Below are 25,467 nucleotides of genomic sequence, written 5' to 3'. Positions count from 1 at the left end.
AAACAACAACAATATTATCAAACATATAGACGAACTATTTATTTTTCTTCGGTGTCCAGGTATTTAAAAGAATAACATATAATAGCTGTTTCTGTATTTGTTACATAGATAACAATTGGGGAAAAAAATGTTTTTAAAAAAGTGTTTGCATAGCATTTATCCATTAAAATGACATGGTTAAAACAAGGTCTGTCCATTGTATTTTAACATTTGCGTTTACAAACGTCCCACACCAGGTGGCGGTGTTTGAATCCTTCCTCTGCGCCACAGGGAGCGCACCGAGCAGGATCCCGGGTGCGCTTCTGGAGATCAGCGTTCTTACCCTTTGTGGCAAGAGGCAGGGCAGACAGCACCGGGAAGTACAAGACAGACAATGCGTTCACACGGAGAGGACCCGGGGACCGACACAAGTAGTGGACATTAGAGTGGTCAATGCCGCGGTGCAGGACGGCCATGGGCTGGCGTAGTACAGGTGAGCCGACGTGAGAGCCAGAGAACGGCGTTGGACCTTCTGGCACATGGGATTATTGTCATCCTTTTCTGGCCCACATTTTGTCTCACTGAAGAGAGATGTCAAGAGACAGCATGACTGCGGTGCGGGGCGCCCATTCACACAATGCCAGCCCAGCAGCTCAAAAGGAGAACGGGCACACCACCTCGCCGAACCCCGTCCCACCCAGCACCAACTTTCCTCAGCCTCCAGCGGGGGAGATACCCGGACACAGCCACATGTCTTCAGCCAGCGACCTCACACACACCTGGGTCCATTTCGTGAAGACCTTTGTTTTGATATTCCCCATTTACGCACTGGGCTATTTTGAGTTTAGCTTCAGCTGGCTCTTGATAGGGCTTGTGATCTTCTTCTGGTGGAGACGGAACATTGGGGGGAAATATAACAGATTGCACCGGGCACTGTCTTTCTTTGAGCACGAGGAGAGGGGTGTGAAGAGTCTTACCACGTCAGATCTACCATCATGGGTAAGACCACCACCACCACCACCACATCATCATCATCATCTTTGTATGTTGAGTTCTGCCTCTGAAAATGCACGTTTTGTGTGGGTGATGAACCATATTTTGGAGTTTCCAGCAGATCACATGAACACTAAGAGCTGAGTTGAGCTGTAAAGCTGTTCTGGAGCAGCTGTGCCCCCCAACAGTGACTTTAGACTGAGCCCCCTGTCTAAATACAGCGTGGCACAATGGTAAACCAGACACCACGCTGCAGAGGAAACATGCCTTCAGCCTGGTTTATGTTATTTTTAGGCACAGCGTGGTATCTCTACACATGACCACAACCACAACATTTCATCTCTCTTTAAGATGGGCTGTGGTACAACAAACAACATTGCTCATTAAAAGCCTTGAATGTAAAATCAAGATGAAGCTTATTATGCATTTTGTAAATTGTGAGAAACACCGTCTACACTAATGGACTTAAGTTGCAGCAAAGTCCTGACTCAGGTGGTCTGCAAATGTGAGCATCCTGTTGGTGAAATACCTCCACACAGTCAGAGTGTTCAGTGCCACCTCATGTACAGTCTGCTGACACGTGGCTGATGATGCACTGTGCCTGTTAAATTGAGATGCAGGGGCCTGAGCTGGTGCATATAGACGATGGAGTGTGTGTTCTGTGTCTGCTCGGGCTGCTGCAGCGTGTCATTTCACCTCACCGGTCCTTACAGTCATTTATCATCCTGTTGCTGAGCCGATAAACAGAGCATCAATAGTGTTCTGCCATTATCAGTGTGGATTTCTACCACTTAGACCTTTAAATCTTGCCCTGTGACAGCTTCCACCCAGCAGGCAGCCATTGTCTTTAAATGAGATTGCATTTTCTCACTGCCCTGCATCCAATTAGTTAAATTAGTCTTCTGTTTTATTTGATGGCTCTGATTAATGAACAGTGTCCCTCATGACTACATATGGTATAATGAGGTAATGGGTAAAATCCCTACAGAATAGAGCAATTAAAAGACAAAAGGTTGACTGGCCTTGTTTGCACTACTTTTAATCCGTTTTCGTTGTTCAAGCATGACGAAGTTTGTGGAATGAATTGTGTGTACAAGCATTTCATTCAAAGCAGTCTCCAGACCAGACTATGCATATCTCAGGAAATGTAAAAGTCTTTCATTCGAAACTAGTTTATATATTAGTTTATGGTGTTAAGGCTAAAAGTGCCTCGTGAAACTGCCTTGTGCTCTCTGTCCTCTTTGACACACATAATATGCAGAATAAACACTCCTGCATTGTCCACGTGGAAGAGACCTGTCTGTTAACTTCAGATTATATCACCCACACTCGCACATGCCCTTCACAACACTTCATTTCAGAACATGACATTTAAAGTGAAAGAATTACTTGTGCTACTTATTGCCTGACAAGGATTTTCTTCAAACCCATGATCTCTTCTACAAAATAACTGCTGATGACATGTTGAAAATGATGTCGGCCTTGGTGCCTGGATAACTGCTTTTTATGAAACACATGACTCTGGCAGAGCTATAAGACCATACAAATGAAAAAAGTAAAATCAATACAATCCTTCAGTCAGTCGGATCAAATACATTGACTTTTACTGAGGCTGATCTCCTTTGCCCTTTTTCCCATCTGTATAATTATGCTGTCATGACAAACTGCGCACCATCTGCAGTAGAAGAAAACTATACACAAATACAATATTTCAAAAGAAACTGCTGTTACATAATGTAGTAATGTTCTCAAAGCTAAATTATTGTTTCTGTTCATGACACAGCTACCATAGCTATAATATGTCATATATTGCGCCTGTTCATTCCCTTGCTAGACATGTTCAAGTCTCTTTTATGCTTTCTAGGTCCACTTCCCAGATGTGGAACGAGTGGAATGGATCAACAAGGTAATTGTCTCCCTTGTGCAGTAAAAGTAATGTCTTTTTTCTATAGTTGATTCCCCTGAGCTGGTGATGTCGCTGTCACTGTGAACCCAAGATGCTCGAATGTTTTTGCAGTCGCACTGAGAATGCATTAACTGTATCTCCCTAGCAACCATCCAGATGAAAAATTCAAATAGTTGTTTTGGATTTGAGCGCATGACCTAGTATTTGGTTCTTGATGCAAGCAGTCCTGACAGCATTCCTCTAACTTAGAACTTTAAATGTTTAAAAAACTAGTGTTTGAGACACAAATAAAGTGAGCATGATGAATACAACTTGACACCCTGGACACAAAAACAACCAGTGAAAGTTTGTCTTTGTCTAAAATAGTGTAACTTTGTGTGACTTTTCCCTGTCCTTCACAGACCATCAAACAGATGTGGCCCTACATCTCACAGTTTGTGGACAAGTTGTTCCACGAGACAATCGAGCCAGCTGTGAAGGCCTCCAACGCTCACCTCAGCACTTTCTGCTTCAGCAAAGTGGACATAGGAGACAAAGTAAGGGTCCTGCATTGCCTCACTCACAGGCTGCATTTACACGGGTCATGTGACAGTCAGAGCAGGTGCCTCTGAGACAGCTGCAGTGGAGGGTGTGTGGAACATAGAGCATGAACCTACACCGGCCAGCAGCACAGCCATGGAGGCATGCTTGTTTCCTAAATAGTTTCCATGTGGGGTTATTAACAGAATGGTCAACCTTGTGCTCAGCCACGTGGGTCTGTGGTGTTAGAGCTGTGTTGATGGACTCTTGTACTGAAGCGTCCATAACGGTTTGTTCTGTTGCGGTTTAGCCCCTGCGGGTCAACGGGGTCAAGGTTTACTCTGAAAATGTGGATAAACGGCAGATCATTATGGATCTCCAAATCAGGTGGGTGTGACTGGCTAATGCCAGATTGATATGTGTAGCACTTGAATAAGGTTCTATCAAACTGGGATGGCTCTAAAAATGTGAATACTTGCTGGTGCTGAAACGTCACAACAGCGGTACAAGCCAAGAAATCAAACTTTTATTGACAGAACAGAACCTGGACATCTTCTCCACTCACTAATGCTCAAAGCGCCTCTCTGTGCATGTTTTAATGCACAAAATAGTCCGTATTTAAGCTAAATATCAATCCCACTGGTGGTTTAGGCCCAATAGCAACAGTGGGGATGTGACAAGATGGTTTATTATCAGTTTGTGATCTCACAATTGTAGCAACAGTTCAGAAATAATCAAACAAGAATAAATGAAAACCATGAAAACCTCTTTGATATGACTGATTTCCCTTCCCTCAGCTTTGTTGGAAACACAGAGATTGACGTCGATGTCAAACGGTACTACTGCAAAGCCGGCATTAAAAGCATTCAGGTGAGGAACTTCCCTTTTGTATTCAGGTTTCTTCAAAGACATTAATTTTCTCTCTGCTGCTGTCCAAACATTTAAAGTAGTGAGAAAAGGATAGAAAGAACAGACTGACTTTGGCTAAACTTTCTGTCTACACAATTGACAGAGATATGGCCTTGAATGAGGAGAGACAGAGTTGAAGCGATTTGAGAAACAGTGTTTTGGGAACTTTAAGCTGACGTTTTTAACATTCTTTGAAGCTCAGGATTGAAACAATTAAGAAGTCAGGCATTTTAAAGTCGACCTTGTTATGAGTTTACAAAGCCAGGCAGAGCTGCCATAGATCATGTAGTCATGATATTCTGTCCTGCTTCTAACGGTGGTCCTATTTGTGTAAGTGTTTTTGTCCTTGGCACTTTACCGTGTTGGAGGAGAACATATGAAAACAATCAGTGCGGCTCCTTGGAGACCGGGCCATGTTAGGTATGCCCCTTGGAGACGTTTCTCTCATTATGTAACTTGGGCCGCCCTGTAACTGTGATCAACTTATCAACCAGTAACACAGTGGGCCAGTCCTGCATTACACAGAAGGTGTGTTTTGACTTCAGTGAGCTTAGATTACTCCCTGCATTGTGCAGAGTAAAGGTCAAATACTTGATTTATTTTCTAGTAATAGCCCATTGTACATGACCACAAGATAGATGACTACTTCACGCTATTCCAGGAAATCCTATACTATGAATTATTTATTTGATGACGTGTTTCATCGTTTGAGGCGCTTGAATCTGTTTTGCACTTGATGTGTTTGCACCACTTCAGCCCAAAGCAAGGTGTAAACAAATGTCTCACGCTCAAGTCACTTTTGTCACTGACACATCTGCATGGTCCCTTCATTTAAAAACAGTTTTCAGACTTACATAAATATTCATTAACCATGAGCACATTTTATATTTATTTTTGTTTTTACAAAGTAATTCTTTTTTTTTTTTCAGTTTGGCTTGCCTAAACGGTTGATACACAAAGACAATTTAAATGTTAATGTACTGTACGAAAAGCTTCCTATTTGATCTCAGCTTTCACTATCAATTTCATGTGATACAGAGAAATAATGTTGGGGCCCCATCCTGTTGCATGGATACGAACAGCTGTGTGGAGAGGACATGACTTGCCTTGACACCCTAAGCCGTGTTATTGCTGTAATACGTGATGTGGGGAAGATGGGGCAGCTGTGAAGTCAAGAGTTGTGTTTGTGTTTCAGGTTGGAAATGGTATCCCTGGGCATCCCTGTAACATGTATTGTGTCCCTCCTGTGTCTCCATAGATCCATGGCATGCTGAGAGTGGTGATGGAGCCACTGCTGGGAGATATCCCACTTGTTGGAGCATTGTCTTTGTTCTTCATCAAGAAACCGGTGAGTGCTTATGCGGAGAATTACTAATTACCTTGGTTAGGAATGCGCGCTCATAAACCTCTCCAACAAGATTAGAGAGTATTAACATGGGATTTTAAACGGAAATTACGACACTGCACAGAAAATGCCACATAGAGTATTTCATGAACAAGACGCTGATGCACAGAATTCACAATGTCCATCTACAGTCCATGTAAACATTTTCTTTATTTGTATATATTTTTAACCTCATTTATTTATTGCACAGTAATGTGAAACGGGAGAGGGGGGCATAGACTCAAACCCCCGACACCAGCGAAGAATCCTGTGAACATTACTCACAACAACCTCTCACATCATTTACTTTTCAATTTGCTGGTTGCTCGCTTACTGAGTCATTTCCCCACTCATTCTATACATCTGTGCTTTTAACTGCTGTTCAGTGAGAGCAGTTTAAAAGTGTTTGACCGATTTCTGCCCAACACGAGGACCCGGTGGAACTATACACCAGAGCTTTAAATAGCAGCACATCAAGACAGACCTACTTTGGCAGATTTCTCTTTCACAGGCTCTCGGTTCAAACTGGGAAATGTTGCTCTCTCCAGGGACATGAAGTTAATGATTCATGCTATAATCCAACATGCATGTAGTCACAATATACATCTTCACCAGTATGATGAGAATGAAATAGAATACTTCAATGGTTACAGCCATGTTTTTCCCTGTATCCCGCATTAAGAATTCCACACACATTGTGACACTCAGACCCTTGGCTGCATCTGCGTGTGTGATGTCACTACTGCAATCCTCTGCAATATACTTTCAATGTTGTCGTAGAAGCTCTGCAGACGTGACTGTTTTCATTAAACAGTTGGCATTTCCTTCTGACTGATGCAGAGTCATACTTTAGGCTTGTCTATAAAATAATGTTATTATGTACTGTATTGATCCGCCTCCATTCTTCACCCCTACTCGCTGTCACTGGGAAATCGAGCCAATCGCCCAATTAATGATTCACTCATTACTGTTGGTAAAATTGTAAATTTATGGGCAATTGTACAGGCCCTGTGTCATTTCTATTGTTGTAGGTTTTCCCACACTCAAAAAAAATAAAGTTCAATGGGGGGAATAATCTAATAAGTCTGAGTTTTATTCAAACAAATCTAAAGATAGGTACATTGTGTATTGTATTTGTATTGTATTGTATTTGTATATTGTAGCCCCCCAATCCACACACACATAAAGTGTGGGTGGCTGGGGTTATCAGAGACGTGTCCCTGTGGACATCAGTCATGCCTCTGCAGTGTTCCCCTCTTCCCTGCTCTATGCATCTGCTGCAGTGGAGGCAGCTCGGGCTGAAAGTAGGGTGGGAAAAGCTCATTAAAAGTGTGAGCAGCTCTTGAGCTCGTGGGCAGAAACATATCAAAGCTCTCTGGGAGAAAGATCTATGGAGATTTATCTCATGTAACGTTGTACTTTTATTAACATTTTTTAGTGATAATAATTATACTATTCAAAGTCTCAAATGTACAACCTAGGGCTTCAGTATACCAGTAGATTGCCAAATATTTAATACACAAATAGTCTTAAAAATATGACTTTTAAATACTTATTACCCAAGAAGCCTGCTGCATCTGCTTTAATGTATAATTCAATCGCTCGCTGGTGGTGCAGTGGTTTAAGGCGTTGTTAAGGTTAAGGTTGTGCATGTGTGGTTGCTACCACCATGGTGTTATGGGTTTGATTCCCAGACTTAACCATTTTCTGAAAGTCTAACTCTCACAGTTTCACGCTACAACTGTCTAATAAAGCCTTTGGGCCAGAAAATGCCTTTTATAGTAATTTACTGTTTAGTGTCCCTTTCTGGTGAGTGCCCTAGTGTATTCTTTGTACCTATTTTGGTGAATGAACTGAAAATAATTTTCTAATATTACAAAGTTATGACTACACCACAGTGTACAAAGAAAGGGCAGCTCTGTGTTTCCAAAGCCGCACCAAAGTTTGATTTATTGTCACGCTCCATCACTTGTGCGGGCCTCTGTCCCAGTTGTTGTTAATCAAGTTTATCTACTGGCAAAGGAACGATGCCTAGTGCAAACTGCTGCAGAGTAGTAGCAAATGATCAGGTATTCAAAGATTTACACACACTTTCTTCTTCTCTTAGCTCCTGGATATTAGTTGGACCGGCCTGACCAACATGCTGGACATTCCTGGTCTCAAGTATGTGTAACTTAAACAATTCTTTGAGAGATGTTTTTAGGAGCTTTGAGGAACTTTGTTGTTCATTGTGAGCATTTAGTGAGCAAGTTCGTTCCTTTCCTTAATGTCTTGTTATTTCTGATGTTTTTTTACAAGCACAGCATGCAAATCATCTTACTTAGTGGAAGTAGGCCACGAGGAAGTGTACCTGTGCTGCCAGTTTCCTCATTCTTGCTAATCTTGTCTGGCTTAAAGTAAATGTTGTCCCCCTGCGGAGAGCTGTGTGGGTAGAGTCATTTAAAGTTTGTAAAGAGTTGCTTTCACTCAGCACATTAATATGTCACTCAAGTCGCCAGGGCGGGTCTGTATGTACTGTCTGTATGTACTGTCTGTATGTACTGTCTGTATGTACTGTCTGTATGTACTGTATGTACTGTATGTATTGTATGTACTGTATGTACTGTATGTACGTACGTATGTACGTATGTCTGTCTGTCTGTCTGTCTGTCTGTCTGTCTGTATGTATGACTGTATTGGCTCTGTAACATGCTGTGTAGTTAGTTCACACACCATCTTATGTGTACTGCATCACTATTGTCCTTAAATGACCAAAGGAAATGTTTCACTGTACCATATCCACAGAGACGTGCATAGCGTGTGTTCCAGTATGACAGACCAGAGCGCTAAAGCAACACTGCTCTAATCGCTGATGCAGCGAGTCCGTTAACAGCCTTGTTCCTCAGCTTGAGAAAAGCCCTCGGCCACCAGAGAATAAAAGGGTCTTTAAACTGTTTGTACAGGAGCTGTGGCCTGCCACTGTAATGGCAGATAAACCTAGGACTAACCAAATTAATGTCTTGTTTATTGGCACTGTGTGTGCCAGTCCTCAGTTTATGTGTCTTGAAAGAGAATGTTACTTTCCTTCCTGGAAATGCTTCTCAATATAGTTTTTGAATACTTGCTGTTCAGAGCAGCAAGTCACACCAGAATCTAATGGAGAAAATAGTTGATAATTAACATTTTTCACTGCTCAGTCTTACTGTCACGTTGTTGGTTCACTGTGGAACACTATCCGAGCATCATGAAAGATTTCAACGAGACTCCTGAGGATACAAGTCCAAATTCCCAAAAGCAATAAAATACAGTATTTCGTAAGCTTCTGGTGGATTGCAAAGCTTTAAGAGGTGATATTGCCACAATTCTCATGCACATTAACCATTTAGCTCACATTTAGTTAGCTTTTCTCCAAATATTCAACTGTTGTTTATAATTTAACAACAAAATGGAACATTTGAAGCCTGGCTGTTCTCTGCCTTTATAATGGATGGATGGTTTGATGGTTTGCAGCAGGAACATTCTTGATCCAGATTCTATGATTGTAATTGTGATGCAGAAGCATTTATAATTCATTGGTGCTTTGTATTTGTATTCTCTTTCTCCTTCCTGAATCTCAGTTCCTTCTCTGAAAGTCTCATTCAAGATATAATCTACAATTATCTGGTGTTACCCAATCGCATCACTATCCCACTGGTGGGGGATGTGGAGCTGGACCAGCTACGCTTCCCGATGCCAAAGGTATCAGTGCAAATTAAAACCCTCATCACATACGCGCCTCACTAGAGAGCTTGTTATTCACGGCTTTACATGAAGACCGTGTGTGTTATTGTTGGATTTTTTTCTCTGTTACAAAGTTTGTTATTTTATTTGAAAGTACAAATCAGAACACTCAGAGAAGCTCAAGGCAATGATATGAACTGTATCCATGGCAATAGTGCAACCTTTAGTCTCGATGCACTGAGACAATATTGGTACATTTCAGTCTTAAATCGGATCACACACAAATGGCTAGTTTCTTAACCTTGAATTATTTCAGATTCAAAAATGAATCAACTTTTCAGCACATTTCCCCCTCTGCTTGTGCTTCCCTCTGTGAAGAAATACACATTCAGTGTTGATTGTTTATGCCCTAAGCTCTCCATCTCTCAACAGGGAGTTCTCCGCATTCACTTCTTGGAGGCTCAAGATCTCGAAATCAAGGATACATTTTTCGGCGGGCTGATCAAGGGCAAGTCTGACCCTTACGGCATTCTGCAGGTGGGCAACCAGTTGTTCCACAGCAAGACCATCAAGGAGACTCTGGACCCTAAATGGAACGAGGTCTATGAAGTGAGTTAAACAGCTTTGCTTAATATTCGCTGCTCTCTCAGTTACTCACTGGGGCGATTGCCTAACTCGGTTCTACACCGGTAATGTGTTCATTTCCTGGAGTTGCCTGTTTAAACTAACATCAATATCTTGTGCAGGCGCTGGTGTATGAGCACTCAGGGCAACACCTAGAGATCGAGCTGTTTGACGAGGACCCAGACAAGGATGATTTTCTCGGGAGGTGTGTTTTCTCATATCCTCTTCTGCTTTAATCTCATCACACACTTCACTGGAATCAAGACATGTTTCACCTGAGCATTGGACCTGACAGTTAAAGAAACATGTCCCCAAAAGCAGCCAGGCATAAAACAATAGGAAAGTCGGAAGAAAAACACTGAATGTGCATGTTGTGTGGACCTTTCTGTATAATTCATGTGGGCTCCCATCTTAGCTCAAGGACAACTCTGATAGATTTTGCCCTGTGGCAGTAACACGACACTTACACTTGACACCTTCACATGATCGATAACGTGACACAATTTTATTCACCATAATTTATTGTACATCTGCACCGTTCATACCATAAAAACGTGTGTAATGATGTGCTTCTGTCCAGCCTGATGATTGATATGACCGAGTTGTACAAAGAGCAAAAGGTTGATGAGGTAAAAGAAAGCATTTATGAAATGAAAATGATGAGTCAACATGCTTCATTCTCACTGTTACATTGTTGTCACAGTGGTTTGATTTAGAGGAGACCCCCACTGGAAAGCTCCATTTAAAACTGGAGTGGCTCTGTCTGCTCAACACTCCAGAGAAATTAGACCAGGTAGACCAAATTGCTTTTCGGTGTGGGATTAATATATTTCTTAATGTTTTTCTTCTGTTACAGCATTTATTCTTTGTATTTTCTTTCAGGTTTTGCGCAGTATACGTGCAGATTCAAGCCTGGCCAATGACGGGTTATCATCAGCGCTGCTCTTAGTCTATCTGGACTCAGCCAAAAACTTACCGGTAAGACGCAATACTTTCTTCTATTCACTCTTATTTCATGATCGTTAGTACAAATCTGTTTTTGTAATGACTATAAGCCTCCAACCATATAAACAACATTAAAACCAGTTGTGAAACATCTACCGCAGAGGCTTTTTAGAAAGAAAGGATTAATGTTCACTATACAAAGTGGCCCATGTTTTCCTTTTCATCACAAAAGCTTAATTATTTGGGCTGTGTGTGTTATTTACATGAATTTCCCTATCCAGACTCCCTGCACTGTAAGTTTCATATTAGTGGTAGCCTATCCTCAAAACATTTATCCACATTTTACATTTTTAAAGCCACCTATAAAGTGTATTTAACTTATAAAAGAGTAAAAGATGAGTGTTTCAAAGTACATACATTAATGCCAACCTTAATTTGAATGCAAGTCACATAAATCATTTGAGCCATTTTAATTCCACCTTCTCCTCTTCATTGCCTTCTCACCCAAGAGCGTCTTCACTGGCAGCTTAGGCTGTGGGAACTTAAGTGAGAGAAGAGCCTCTGGCCTAATTTTTTGTGAGAGCAATACTGCAGAGTACAGAGCCAGATTTGTGAGTCCGCTTGTACATTACACTCTGATAGTGCTACCATTAGGAGTGTGCAGTCTTCTTCAAACTGTTTCTCAGAGCATGTATTAGCTGCACGGGTTTACTATATTGTCTAATGGCAATAGCTGTTTTCTGAGTGCTAAATAACCATTAACAAGAGGCAGACACTTGAGAATGGAGGCTCATTCAACCAGCATAGAATTCAATTAAGTTCAACTCACAGCTTTCATTTCAGTAGTTTGCTCCGAGAACAGAATAATCTCCTTTTCTATTTGTAAGCCAATTAGTGCATTGTTGTAGCCATATAGAAACATTTCAGGGGCTTGTTATAAATGTCGCACAGCTCTTCTGTATTTCCTGGAGGAAAGACACTCATTATTCTGTGTGCTCGCTCCCCAGAGGAAACCGCCCGGCTTTTTACTGGCCAATATTTACATTTACAACCCATTCTTGTTTACTGCGCCATTCAACAAATTCTTTCCCATTTCTTATAAAACCTATTTAATTCACCAGGCCAACTAACTCTGGGTGTGCTTTTCTCCCCCAAAATCTCCTTGTTTGGCTTAAAGAGCAACCTGTCAGATTTCACCCATGATGGGTTGAAGCAAGTCTTTAAAGCCTTGAAGGTAATGTGGGAAAAATGGACTGCATGCACCACACCCTGCACCATATAGTTCACCATTTATATGAAGCTTAATGTGCCTGCTGGTGGATAAATGTGTACTGCCTTTTCTGTGTATGCTGCACTTTACAAAGATGTGATTGTGTGTGGTTTTATACTATGCTGTTAGTCTTGCATGTAAATGTGTATTTATTGTTTTTATTTGATATTACATATGCAGTATGTTCAGCAATTTTACAACTAAAGATATTTTTACTCAGGCAAGTGAAAGGAGAATAAATGTGTTTTGTCCTTTATAGGTTTTTAAGGCAGATTTGTAAACAAATTAGTGTCTTGAGATGCAAAGTGAAAAATCCCCGCTGCAGCAAGTAATAGCCATTGCTTTATAACCGTAAGCACTGCACTTTACACCTGGTGGTTGGTAAAGGCGTTGAATTTCACTACGTGCAATACTGAAAACTTGACTCCCTGGAAGTTTTAAGTCCTCCATTGTCACACCTTTAGTTTGTGGCACTTCTTTGTTGTTTTTTCTTCATGTATTAAACTGCACTAAAGCTAGTTCAAAGTGACCACATGCTTTTTAAGTGGTAACACAGCAGCTTGACACATAAATGGTCTGGATGGAGACATTAACAAACATAGTGTACCAGAAATAAATGTCTGCACTCCAGTCTCTGAATGGAGCTGGTCAGAGTTCAGGTTTATGCCATTTAAAAGTAAAACGTGCCCTTTTCCCCGTCTAGTTTTGATGCATTGCATTACTGTCTCTGAGCCACTATTCCTAGGAGATAGCATGTGTTAACGTAAAGGTCACAAGAACAATATTTCATAAGGCCAGCTGCGTGCTTGTGTATATTTTATTATTCTATAAAGAAGACCCAATAATATATGGCTGCCAAACCCTGGCAAGTTGCTAAAATTAGAATACAGGGAAGACAAAGCTCGTCTCCCCGGTAGCCCGTGCCTGCAGCCCGCTTGTCAAATCTGATCCTAATGCGATTCCCTTTGAAGTGTAGAGTCCTACCCCACTATGTGCATGTCAGAGTCTCACATAAAGCTAATGTTTGAGTTGATGTCTCTCATGCATTATGTGTTGTATTGTAATGGCTGGAACATGGCCTCTCTTTTCTAATCTTCCACAGTCGGCAAAGAAGAACAGCAGTGAACCCAGCCCCTATGTCCAATTCACAGTAGGGCACAAATCACTTGAGAGCAAGGTGAGTCATCGAAGGTGACATAGATCATACAGCCTTTGTAAGCTGCTTGTTTTGGTAGATAAATCCACAGGTCGCCAATACAGCTTCGCAAAACACATTTTCATACCTGACATTGTTCGAAAAGAGGAAAGAATGAACAGTCTGACAAGAAACGACAACACAAAACACCCAAAACATATAAATACTGTGTCTGCTGAGATTGCTTTTGATTAAATCTTGCTCTTTCAGATTCGATTGTCAAGCCTGTCAAGTATGTTATTCATTAGAAAAAGGCACACATTTAAAATAGATCTTTAGTTGACAGTAGTGCTAATTTTTATGAATATATCAGAACCTGTAAATGTGTGCTGTGACTAACAATGGGTGTTGTATTTGTTCTTAAAGATCCGGTACAAGACCAAGGAGCCCATGTGGGAAGACTGTTTCTCATTCCTGGTTCATAATCCACGGAGACAGGAGCTTGAAGTGGAGGTAATGACTCGTTCAAAGTTATGACATTTATTCATTGGACAATGCAAGTCTCGTATTCGTGGTTTCACAGAGCAAATCTGGTGTACTTTTCACAGGTAAAAGATGACAAGCACAAGTGCACCCTGGGAAACTTAACGGTGCCTTTGAGCAGCCTGGTGGTGGAGGAGGACATGACGCTGACTCAGTGCTTTGCTCTCAAAAACTCTGGGCCTAACTCCACCATCAAACTGAAGATGGCCCTCAGGGTAAGTATAAAGTGCCTCACTTCTCTCTGGACCAGCATGCATAAGTGATGGCTTTGAAGCAGGGAAAGCAGGTGCTGAAAATATGCTGATGTCAAATCTGAAGGTGCAGTGCACTGTTAATAATATTACATTAGATTACACTTCACTGAAACCTTATAGTGCTTTGTTTTGCAGTTCTGTCCAATAAAAGACTAATTAGTCTATTGGAAGCTCTTGAAGCAACGAATCAATAGATTACAAAGCAAATTTAAATACCATGCCTAGGTCCCCAATATTGGCCTCTAGACTCTAATGCAATGCATGTTCCCCTCCCTTAACCTCCAGTACAGTGTAAACTTATTTACTCCAGATGGCATGGTTAAATGTCACATCATTACAATGTCACACAAGCTAAAACCATGTCAAAGTGCTCATTTTCCCAAATTCCTTTTTCCAAGTGTACCTAATGTGTTTTTCTCTGGTCTTGTCTTGTTTCTTTTTGTTTTATATTTTGACAAATTAAAAAATGATAACTAATAATAATAAAGCTAATACAATTCTATATTAATATAGAATGAAAATAAAATTGACATAGCCTAATCACTAATGAAAAATCCACATTCATTGTGATGATCTGTGAGCTGTCCTAAGAAGTTCTAACATGTGGAAGAATTCAAAAGCACGTTCTAATGGAGAACTTTAGTTTTCACTAGTCAGGGGTCATGATGACACTTTAGGAGGCTGCAGTTTAGATTTAGTTAACTTGTGTGTGTCTTATTAAATACTTGTCTCTGTGTTGCCTCAGATTCTATCTTTGGAGAAGCTGGGGTGCTCAGACCAGCCGTCTTGTGTCACAGTCAGAAAGTCCAGTTCGGCACAGCCAAATTTAGCCTCCACCCAAAGACTTTCTGCCTCGTCTGACTCCACCCTGCCCCCACCAACCCTTCCTCCCTGCACGGCTGTATCTTCTCTCAGTCTCCACTGCAGGGACGGAGAACCTTACTCTGCCAGTCCTCTGCGAAGCACCTCCAACTTGAATACCTGCGTTTCCAGTTCCCAGAAGCACCTTCCTCATAAGGTGTCCACGCCCAGTTTGGCCTCAGATGTTTCTCTTCCCTTTGCTACGCAAGAGCTACAACAGAGACTCCGCCATCTGCAGAAGTAAATGGACTTTTTAAGCATATAAATATATTAATAATATATTTACTATGTAGTGCATTATTCTGTGGCAGAATGACAGATTAATTAGCCCTTAAACATTTTATCTGCATTCTTGTCAAGCTGGCCATCTATATCTGAAAAGGTCTGCACACACATTAGTTAGCCAGTCTCTAGCTGCAGCCCCTAAACGAGACAGTGCCCTGACTGAGTGGTGTGTTTTTAGTGGCTCGGCCCCCGGCCAGTGTCTCCTGGGTGAAGTCCAGCTGACTGTTCGACACAGCTCTCAGAGGAATAAACTCATTGTGGTGGTGCACTCCTGTCGGTAAGATTTACATCTCTCTTAATGCACTACAAAATTAACTTTTGGCAGTTTTGGCTCAGGTTTTTAATTAAATGTAAGATAATATTTTGAATACAGATGTAGCGTAAGAAATCAACCTCGACATTTAAAAGGGAAAAATTAACCATTTGTTCCATGTCGCTCTAGAAATTTGATCGCCTTCACTAAAGATGGTTCAGATCCATTTGTTCGTCTGTACCTGCTCCCGGACAAAAGCCGGACAGGTAGAAGGAAGACGGGCGCGATGAAGAGGACCGTGAATCCTGTTTATGATCAAACGTAAGTATTGGTAAAGATGTGGGACAGAGATGTATTGTGTTGTGTTACAGTACTTTGCATCTGGACCAATAGGTTTGAGTTTAGCGTATCTATGGTGGAACTACACAGAAGGACACTGGATGTTGCTGTGAAAAATGGTGGCAGTTTACTCTCCAAACACAGAGGGCTTTTAGGAAAGGTAAACCTAAATTGTATACTATATGCATATATTAACCGTTGCTATTGCTAAGCCATAATTCATATTGTCTTCTTATGCAAACCTATTGTTTGAATTTGCAGGTACTGGTTGATCTGAGTGGTGAAGATATATCCAAAGGATGGACACATTGGTATATATATATATTTTTTTTTTCTAGTTGTACATTACACTTTTCTTGATGCAGTATTGCACATTTGTGTTCTAAAAATGTATTATTTTGTGTGCAGGTATGAACTGACTGAAGATGGTTTGTCGCAAAGCGTTAAAAGTATTCAAGATCCGCTCCTCACGTGAACACTTTTCATCTGTATTAGTGTAATTTGTTTAATTTATGGGCCCATCAATTTAAATGTATCTATTACTTTGTTAGATTTTCTATTATTTTGAGCATGTAAAATATTTCTTAAGAAATACTTCTATTACATTGCTATTGAGGTGTTGTAACATGTTGTGTTGAAGAACACAAACTGCTTTTAATTAAACATTTTTTGTGTGTAAATATAAAAAGGTTTCTTGCTAATATGTTACTTATTCTAATTTAAATATGCATAAATTGCATTGCCTTATGTGCCATTTGTTGAAATGTGTGTCTGTTACATTATGTAATTATTTACCAAAGGACCCAATACAATCATGTAAGTTGGCAAAAGCCTCCATGTGATATTGTTATGCAGTGTTATCGATTGTTTACCTTGATGTTTTATGCTTGAATACAACTGATGAATGCACAATATGCACAGAATGGGAACACTGCTCGATATTGTTATGATGACTGTGCGATGCTGGATCTGTGAATGTTGTCTTGGACACTGAAGAGAGGCACTTAGGGCTATGCATTTCAGAGTATTCGATTTGACATCAAATACAAGTTGAACAAAATGTGACAAAACGTTAATATTCGTTTTGCTTAACTGACATGTTTGCACTGCTGAAATAAGCATTTGAACTTGTTTATTTATTGTTATCTATCCTGTGCCTTAAAACACAATATAATTTTGCCTTGTTATCATTTTGAATGGTATGATGCCTCATGAATTTAAAAAAAATAAATGGTTCAATTTGTGAAATGTTCTGTTTATACAGCTTGAAATATAAAAAAATAAAGTATCAGAAGAACTTAAAACAGTGGCCTCCGGTTGTCGAGTATCAAAACAAGGTAAGTACTTTGTCGCCATCATGTGGCTGAAAGAGCAAACAGCATGCCATGGTAACGCCAGCCCACTACGTGCTACGTCATGACGCACACACGTTGAATTTGCGCGGTTCGTTGTTGTGGGAAGTTAACGTTCGGCTGCAACAAAGTGGAAGATTCCTCGATTAAAAGGTCATAATTTTCAGTGTTATACTTCATATAAACACATTAATGCACTGTAATCGCTACATTGACCAAAGGAAAGATGAAAGAGTCATTCAACTTTCACAGCCCTCTGTGGCTCCGTGTGTTTTGGTGTTGATTGTCAAAAGAAAATAACGTATTGTGATTATATTTAGCAGAAAACGGCTTGGTGGTCGATCATGTCAAAACGAGAGGTGATTTTAGCGGCTGCATGTAAAGAGAATGCAGAGGATTTTCTGCACTTTATCCAGCTTCACGTGAGTGACACACATGTATTGCTTTTCTCATTAGTATGACAGTATGTATAGTATGTTTTATATTATTTGCGTTGTATTTGAACGTATTTGAATTGTATTTGAACACGTAAACTACTGTCACATTGTTACGCCTCTTGTGTAATTTGTGCCTAGAATGACAAGACCGATCCCTTTGACGTTGAGGAGGTGGTGCAGGAGATGTCCAGAGACCAGAGGGAGACACTGTGGGGAAAACTGTCTCTACGTTTACAAGATGTCCTGTCCAAACTGCCCCCTGAGCGTTGGGACGAGAAGGACACGAAGGACGAGGGACAGCAGGACATGGAAGTGGACACACCTTTGGATTCTGTGGGTTTTCTTTTTTATTTAGAACACTATTGCTCAAGATTTGTAAAGAGAGTTTTTTTGTTGCTACTTTTAAATTGTATTTGACCTTTTATAGAAACACGTTCGAGCTGTTGTGGAAGGAGTGACGCTTGTGGCTGCAGTGTCCGTGCACGTCCTCCGGGATGGTGAAGAATACACTGCCCTCTTGGGAATTGTCAATGTGCTTCATGGTAATGGTTTATTTATGCCTTCTTTTGTCTCTTATTGTCTCTTTAAAACATTTGTACGTGATTGTTTGCAGATGTGCTGGTCTTGCTGCCCATTTCAGAAGCTCCCCTGCTGTCCGCGCTGCACGCTCTGTGTGAGTGCTGGTGGAAAAAGGGACTAGAAGAAAAAGAGAAATTTGGTCGCACGGCCTTAGCCTTCTCCCTGCGAAAGTGCTTTGGTCTGAAAAGGCCGGTATGTGTTGTGTATTTTGGAAGTGTGTTTTATTTAGATAAATTACAAAATCATTAAAGTACTGAGTTTATTTTTTCAGAATGTGGAAATTCAGCGAATCTGGAATCTTCATGAAGTAGTTTTGACTCTGGACTATACCTCAGATGACAACAAGGAGATAACAGACCTGTTGCTTCAATGCTTTTATCGTTCAGACATGATAAGGAATGATGACGTAAGCTTTAATAATGACATTTTTGGTTACACATTGCTGTACATTTTCCACCTTTTGTTACCGTAAATCTAACTGACATGCGTTCCTCAGGGGAAGAGATTCCTAGTGTTTCTATTTAGCTGGAACATCAACTTCATTTGGGTCCTTCACGGCACCATCAAGAACCAGCTGGAGTTCTTTAGCAAGTATGACGCATTTATGTTTGTTTTTACAGCAACATTCATTCTCGTTACTACGGTAATTACTTTGTCTCAGGAAAATGCTGGTACACATCATGGAGATCTACTTCAGAGCTTGGAAGAAAGCCAGTGGGGACTTTCTGAATAAGATTGAAAGTGCTTGCATTCAGGATTTCATGCAGAATGCCATCTTGCTGCATCGAGCATCTCCCGTGTATAGCAAAGTCAGACAGGTGGGACTCTTGTTAGTGCTTGTGTCCTGGTTGTGCTTGTTTATTTTGAATCTCTCGTTTCCCAAGTGTCGTCTTCTGAAATCCTGCTATTGTTTCCCCTGTTCTGCCGCACAGATTGTGAGCTACTTCCATTTGAGAAAAGGCTGTCACCAGGTGGACAAGATGCTCTACACACTTTACAAGCCCATCCTGTGGAAAGCACTGAACGTACGTGCATGATGTATTTGTGCTTTGGAATACTATAAGATAAGATATTCCTTTTATTGTCCACACATGGTGAAATTTTCTTTGTTGCAACGCAGGTAGATACAGAGCAAAAGGACAGATAACTTGTAGGAAGACTTATATAGAAGAACTCTTATAAACAAAAACTCCTATAGACAAAACCTCTCATTTCCTAATAAGGAATGCAGGGGAAAAATAAAGATAAAATTAACTTAAAACAGCTCGCGTGAGACAAGATAATACTAATAATAGCCATACATTATGCAGATTTAGTAAATTAATACTTTTTTTTTTTTTAAACAAAGATTCTGCAGTTTTTTTTTAAAATACTTTGTGATCTGGACAGGCACCCAACTCAGAGGTCAGAGCAAACGCCACTCTCATTTTTACTGAGGCCTTTCCCATTCATGACCCAGATGATGCCAAGAATCTGGATACAGTGGTTCAAAAGCAGCTTGATGCCGCAATGGTATGTACAATACTGTTAATCTATGTTTTACATCCCGCTTTGTTTTTAATCAATTCTCTCTCTCGAACAGAGTCTCCTCAATGACCCTCACCCCATTGTGCGCTCCAATGCTGTGCTGGGAGTGTGCAAGATCCTGGGCAAGTGCTGGGAGCTGTTCCCTCCCATAATAATCACAGACTTCCTGAAGAAGATTGTGCTGGAGCTCGCCACTGACACCAGTTCAGCTGATGTCCGGTGCTCGGTTTTTAAGGTACTTTTAAACCAACCACTAGCAGGCCTTAATTTAACTGTGTAAAAGGTGAATGAAGCTTCCATAGGCGTGTGCAAATGGCCAAATGAATGTTGTTTTCTCTGTCTAGTGTCTGACCATCGTCCTAGACAATGCTCTAAGCCATCCTCTGTTGGAAAAACTCCTTCCTAATATTAAGTACAGCCTTCATGACAACTCTGAGAAAGTCCGCACAGCTTTCCTGGACATGCTTCTCAAGGTCAAGGCAGTGCGTGCAGCCAAGGTACATAGACATGTGTAAGATATTAGATTAACAGTCAAATATCTACGTTTTTTTTAATACAAAAATCTTCTTCCCATTGTTTAAAGTTTTGGGATGTGTGTCATATGGACCACCTGCTGGCACGCCTTGCCACTGACACGCAGTCTGTGTCCAAGCGCATTGTCAATCTGTTGTTCAAGTCCTTTTTCCCCGTAAACGAGTCGGAGAAGGAGTGGTGCTGTCGCTGCATCACTCTCATCCAGATGAACCCCATGGCCGCCCGCAGGTTTTATCAGTTCGCCTTCAACCACACGGCCCCCACCAATATAAGTAAGTAGTGCTTTACTTTTGTGTACTGTTTCTGGTGCTGTGTCAAATACATGCACTTTTTCTTACAGTTAAGCTGATGCTGGCCATTCGCCGTGTCCTGAATAAATGTGTTATGGTGGACGGTGAAGTCTCTGATATGAATGACAGTAACAAAGAGAACAGCACTGTAAGTCATGTGTAGAAATCATCCTATGATACAACCTTTTCAGTTTTAATGGCACTGTTTTGTATCTGACAGATTGAGTCTGCTGTGCTGGGGAAAGACATGACTGTTGTAGCAAGTCTGCTGGAGATTGTGGTCATTCTCTGGAGAAGTGTTGAGAAAACCCTGAAACAAAATAAAGAGGCCCAGAAATTTACTTGTGCCAAGTTTGGCAGTGTCATGGGAAAGTACTTTTGTGCCTTTGAGGTAAATGGATTGACAGACTAAACAAACCGTAAACTCAAGTATGAATATGACAGCAACATACAAATTCTTTTCAGGATGCACGCTGCACTCCTCCACTTATTCAAATGGCCTCATTTATGCCTCCAGCTGCTGTCCCAACATTCAGGTAAAAAGTGATCACTTTTTAATCTTCAATTAAGCTTTTCTCTAACCACAAATGTATACACTTCTTTATTATACATACCCTGTGGCTTACATCCTGCTCCGATGACAGCTGTGGGGTCCTGTCAAAGCTGAGGAGGATGGAGAGCGGAGCCGTGCCAACGCAGTACAGCCAGCTGTTGGACTGTCTCTGTAGTTGGGGCCAGGCGGCTGAAATAGTGGAGCTTATTAGCGACTGGCTCTCAAAGTCACTGCCTAAAGAAGCTGTATGTTTTTAAAAAATGCTAGAGCATGAACGTGTGATGAACATGAGAATATTGACCGCTTGAATTAAAATAAACACACATTTGATGTACTTCTCAATTTAAGGATAAAGCTGGTCCTAGTCGAAAGGTCCGTATTCAGGAAACGGTTGAGGCCAAACCAGGCCTGGCACTGGCCTACCTGGACTACCTGCTCACCCACAACCAGACCAGAGAAAAGGTCCTGGGACTTGGCCAGAGACCACTGAAGCACCTCCATTCACTTCTGGGAGACTGGAAGGTATTTACACGTGGACATGCAAATGTAGCATCTTTTCCTAATATTTGGTACAGTGTAAATGTGAAACGTGTGTATAAATGTGTAAATATCTTCTGCTCAGCTCGTTCTGTTTGCTCACCTGAAGTCCTCAGAAGATCCAAGTAGTGCCAGTGTGCAGACGGCCCTGAGAGCCTTCACATGTCATGGACGCTTTGGGGCTCATCTGGAGCATAACGTGAGTTAACATTTACAGGTTATTCTTCCATCAGGTTTAGAAAAGAAAAACATGAACTTATTTTCTAGTCTACTGACAACGAACGAGACTTTCTCCTCTCGCTGGAACTCGATGCATCCTGGATTTCTGAGCGGGTGCTGCCTTTTATGATTAAACCAAATGAAAACGAATGCGAGGTTTTGGAGGCGCCTCTGTCACTGGCTGTGCAGATCATCGAGGTGAGTGAGATTAAGAGTCAATATTTATCCTAAAATGTGTTAACATCATCAAACACTAAATCATTCTGACGTAAAGTGCAATACAAAGACCCCATCAAATAAATCCCCTTGAATAAAAGTAATGAACGTGACCAATGAACATTGAGCAGCAAACATGACGCTGTGATTCTAATTTAATGAGATACAAGGTCAACTCACTTTGCAAACATGCACACGTTTCTCATTTACAAACATCTAGATAACAGATCCAGATGGGTTCATTTTAAACACAAAAATCTGCTTGTTTCCGTCCTTTTCCCATTAAGTTTATTAATTTGAATGCCGCTCAGTGCCTCCTGTTCCCGGGGCCTTCCGTTCTGCTCTGTAAATTTTTATTCCTCAAAGCTGTTGTGCTCTCGTCCACTCTGACACCGCGTCTCCTGCTGCTCACGCTGCTACTTTGAAACGAGCTCATTTTCTTATTTGTGCCATTGCTCATGTCTCCGCCTGACTGCTGTGAACACGTATCGAAAATAATGCCTGCATTTGTTAGAAGGACTCCCAGGGTTCTACAATGTCACATATGATTCTTCGTTCATCTAATCTAATAATGAATGTTTACTACAAGGGCTTCCTGTTGGTGTGCAGAGATGTTTTAATCGTGGGTTTATCAGACGAGACGTTCAGAGGTCAAATCCTCCATCTGTGCTCACTCATCCTCCTCTCAGGTAAGTGGATGTAAATACACAACATTTTACGCACAATCTGGTAAGTATATGGTTGAGTAAAAGTATTTTCACGTTGTTTTTTTGCTTTCAGACGGTGGCTACCGGTGCATACCGGGGATTCTGCCCATTTTAAAAGAGGTGGCAGACAGCTATGTGCCGGAGGATAATGAGGCCCTGGACGACCCGGAGAACCAAACTACTGTCATTCTCGGGGTGGTGGCCAACATCTTTCAGAAAATGATTGAACTCCTCGCTCGGCGCTTGAGAAAGGATCCTGAGGAGGGGCAGCAGGTATGACAGCGAGACGGCTGTAGTGACATCGGGTGTTGTTTTCTGACATTTTGTTGTATAGCTTTTGTTTGGTGGATGCATTTATAGCTATGGTGGTGTGTTGTTGACTCTAATGGATTGTGAGTTAATTCTCCGTCCTTGGTTCTGTATGATTATCAAAATCTCCTGGTAAATGTGTGCGCTGGACCTTTAACTGTCAGTCTTTGTTGTTTAGCCTTACTTGGACCAAGAGGGTGAAGGTTACACATCGCTGGTTCTATTGATATTTTGCTGTGACGACATCAAACTGCAACATATTCTAATAGTAATATAGAAAGAAAATACTAAATGGATTTAAACAACACTTTTCCAGAGTCTGTTATCAATACGAGCGTTTATGGTCCTGTTTAGGTGTTTTGATTTTCAGCACGAGGTGACTGTGACTAACTGAAAAACAGTTGGCTGACACATCTTACTGGTAGAAGATGGCTCTTTCTGTTCAAACAAAGCTCAGATTAAAGTCTAGCTTGAGTAAAACAAGAAATGTTGATGACATCTCTCCAAATCTATCAATCGACTTATTAAGTTTGTAAACAGATTCTGTAATGGAGGCAAGAGTGAAGTGGAACATAATGCAATTTCATTGGAGAAACTTGGATTAGCCACACAATCTCAAATCAAATCAAAAGATAACTACTCAATACATGTAAGTGATATTAGAGGCCAGTTTAAAGACATTTACAATTGTATTTTACAATGTTTCTTTATTGATTTGGAGAATATGACAGACAGCTTTTTTTCATGAAGGCAAATTACAGACTTTTACATTTCATGCATACATTACATTTAGTCTAAAGATACAGTACATACTTTACCACAAATTATACTCTTGTGAGGCTCAAATACCATTTTGAGGCTTGAAAAAAAAAAAGTTCTACTTTGGAAGTTCAAAGTTGTTGCTTCTTTATAAATAATTAAAACCCTTTTAAATCTTATGTCAATTAATCACTGACAGTGTGTTATTGTCTATGTGTTGTCATCAAAATGTTCCAAATCCAAATCCCAGAACGCAGGCATTGTATTTTCAAGGATCTAAACCTGACGTTTTGTCAATATTTTCTTTGTCTTTCCCTGATCTAGCTGTGCCAGTTAGCTGCAGCCGGGCTCTCAGACTTCCTCCAGGCCGCACAGAGCTGGGACAGAGCGCCTCTGAACGGCGTCTTCTCCACTCTCTTTGCTGTTATTGTGGTGGAGAAGAGTAATAAGCTCAACAAGGTAAGTTTGTTACTGTATTAAACCAGAACATACACAAAAAATACTTTAATATCTGAGGTTGTCTGGTGTTTTAAAGATTTCTCATCCAGAAGAGGTGATTGTTCCAGAAACACTGGAGGATATGCCTCCTTTACCCAGCGTCCTTCTCTCCATCATTCTTAAGTCACCATCTGTAACCAAGTAAATGTCAAACACATTAATTTTGTTTTTCAATGTCAGTAGACTATTTCATCTTGCTATTTTCTCTACAGGTCTTTTCTGGCTGAGATTGGCTCGTCCTTAGACTCAGAAGTCATTGAGAGCCTGACTGAGCTGGCCGCGGTCCTCCACATCCTGGCTGTCATAAAACGCAGTGAGAACATTTAAAGTACTTTTATTCACATTCTTTGAATATCTGAAATGTAAAATGTGTTTTATGTGCACGCTTAGCTGGGAAGTTTAAATCTGGCCTTAAGAGCGTCGCAGAGTGTGTCCAAAGACAACTAAACAGACATGCCATAGTGGCAGTGGACGGTGGAGACATCCAGAGGTACAGAGCAGGAAATGCATGTTTGTTGTATTTATCTTCACTGTTACTCATTTTGTTTTGTTCCACAGGGTCATTTATGAATCTTCTGTCAAAACCATTAACAATATCTTGGATTTATAATTCATCTTTGAGATTTTTAAGACTTGTATATGTATTTGTAATGTCTTTTTTATCCAATTAACATGACATACTCTAAGACAAACAGCAGAAAGATCATAAATAAATGTGCTTATTTGGTATTAAGGTATTTTCTTTCTTTCTTTCTTTCTTCACTATTATGTTGTACAATATGCTAACGTTTTAATGGACATTGACCATGATGAAGAATATTAAAATTACTAGTTAGTTTAGTTTATAAACTAACTAGTGATTTATATTTATATATTTTTTAAATTTTGACAAGCCGACCAAAGCCAAGGTCTTGACAGTGAGAGTTGCATCAAAGACAATAAGAGGAAAAACAACGCCATTTGCCTGGAGCAGCTCTTTCCTCACAAGTGGATAAAGATGCCAGATTTGCCTGTAGGGTGAATAAATGTCTTTCATAAATGTAATATAGTGA

At 40.7% G+C, this 25,467-nt stretch overlaps 2 protein-coding genes across 4 annotated transcripts; both read left to right on the top strand.

Moving 5' to 3' along the window:
- Window positions 1-343: 343 nt before the first annotated feature.
- esyt2b (extended synaptotagmin-like protein 2b) lies at window positions 344-17,180 on the top strand. 3 transcript variants are annotated; one of them, XM_072450959.1, is made up of 23 exons: window positions 344-978; window positions 2,837-2,878; window positions 3,280-3,414; window positions 3,708-3,784; window positions 4,195-4,267; window positions 5,565-5,654; window positions 7,798-7,853; window positions 9,287-9,407; window positions 9,822-9,998; window positions 10,136-10,218; window positions 10,594-10,642; window positions 10,717-10,806; window positions 10,896-10,991; window positions 12,136-12,192; window positions 13,331-13,405; window positions 13,790-13,876; window positions 13,972-14,121; window positions 14,906-15,261; window positions 15,485-15,583; window positions 15,749-15,880; window positions 15,953-16,058; window positions 16,160-16,209; window positions 16,307-17,180. In XM_072450959.1, exons 1-23 carry the CDS (start codon window positions 571-573, stop codon window positions 16,371-16,373), a joined length of 2,676 nt encoding a protein of 891 aa, XP_072307060.1. In that variant the 5' UTR covers window positions 344-570; the 3' UTR covers window positions 16,374-17,180. The 3 variants fall into 3 exon arrangements, with proteins under 3 accessions (XP_072307060.1, XP_072307059.1, XP_072307061.1); XM_072450958.1 differs by lacking the exon at window positions 12,136-12,192 and adding an exon at window positions 11,468-11,569; XM_072450960.1 differs by lacking the exon at window positions 12,136-12,192.
- A 153-nt stretch (window positions 17,181-17,333) lies between these two features.
- ncapg2 (non-SMC condensin II complex, subunit G2) lies at window positions 17,334-25,121 on the top strand. Its single transcript, XM_072450957.1, has 27 exons — window positions 17,334-17,403; window positions 17,574-17,672; window positions 17,826-18,020; window positions 18,115-18,229; window positions 18,301-18,458; window positions 18,538-18,672; window positions 18,763-18,857; window positions 18,928-19,084; window positions 19,199-19,291; window positions 19,656-19,778; window positions 19,849-20,028; window positions 20,138-20,290; window positions 20,377-20,599; window positions 20,668-20,765; window positions 20,838-21,008; window positions 21,083-21,153; window positions 21,262-21,415; window positions 21,519-21,692; window positions 21,793-21,906; window positions 21,975-22,124; window positions 22,732-22,831; window positions 22,923-23,122; window positions 24,242-24,376; window positions 24,453-24,556; window positions 24,628-24,728; window positions 24,806-24,905; window positions 24,974-25,121. Exons 2-27 carry the CDS (start codon window positions 17,595-17,597, stop codon window positions 25,023-25,025), a joined length of 3,429 nt encoding a protein of 1,142 aa, XP_072307058.1. The 5' UTR covers window positions 17,334-17,403; window positions 17,574-17,594; the 3' UTR covers window positions 25,026-25,121.
- Window positions 25,122-25,467: the final 346 nt, after the last annotated feature.

This window comes from Eucyclogobius newberryi, unplaced genomic scaffold, assembly GCF_026437365.1.
Source record: "Eucyclogobius newberryi isolate DKJ021-1_F unplaced genomic scaffold, fEucNew1.0.hap1 SCAF_18, whole genome shotgun sequence".
Taxonomy (NCBI): Eukaryota; Metazoa; Chordata; class Actinopteri; order Gobiiformes; family Gobiidae; genus Eucyclogobius; species Eucyclogobius newberryi.
The sequence above is the reverse complement of the archived record's forward strand: the minus strand, read 5'-3'. Positions and strand labels throughout refer to the sequence as shown.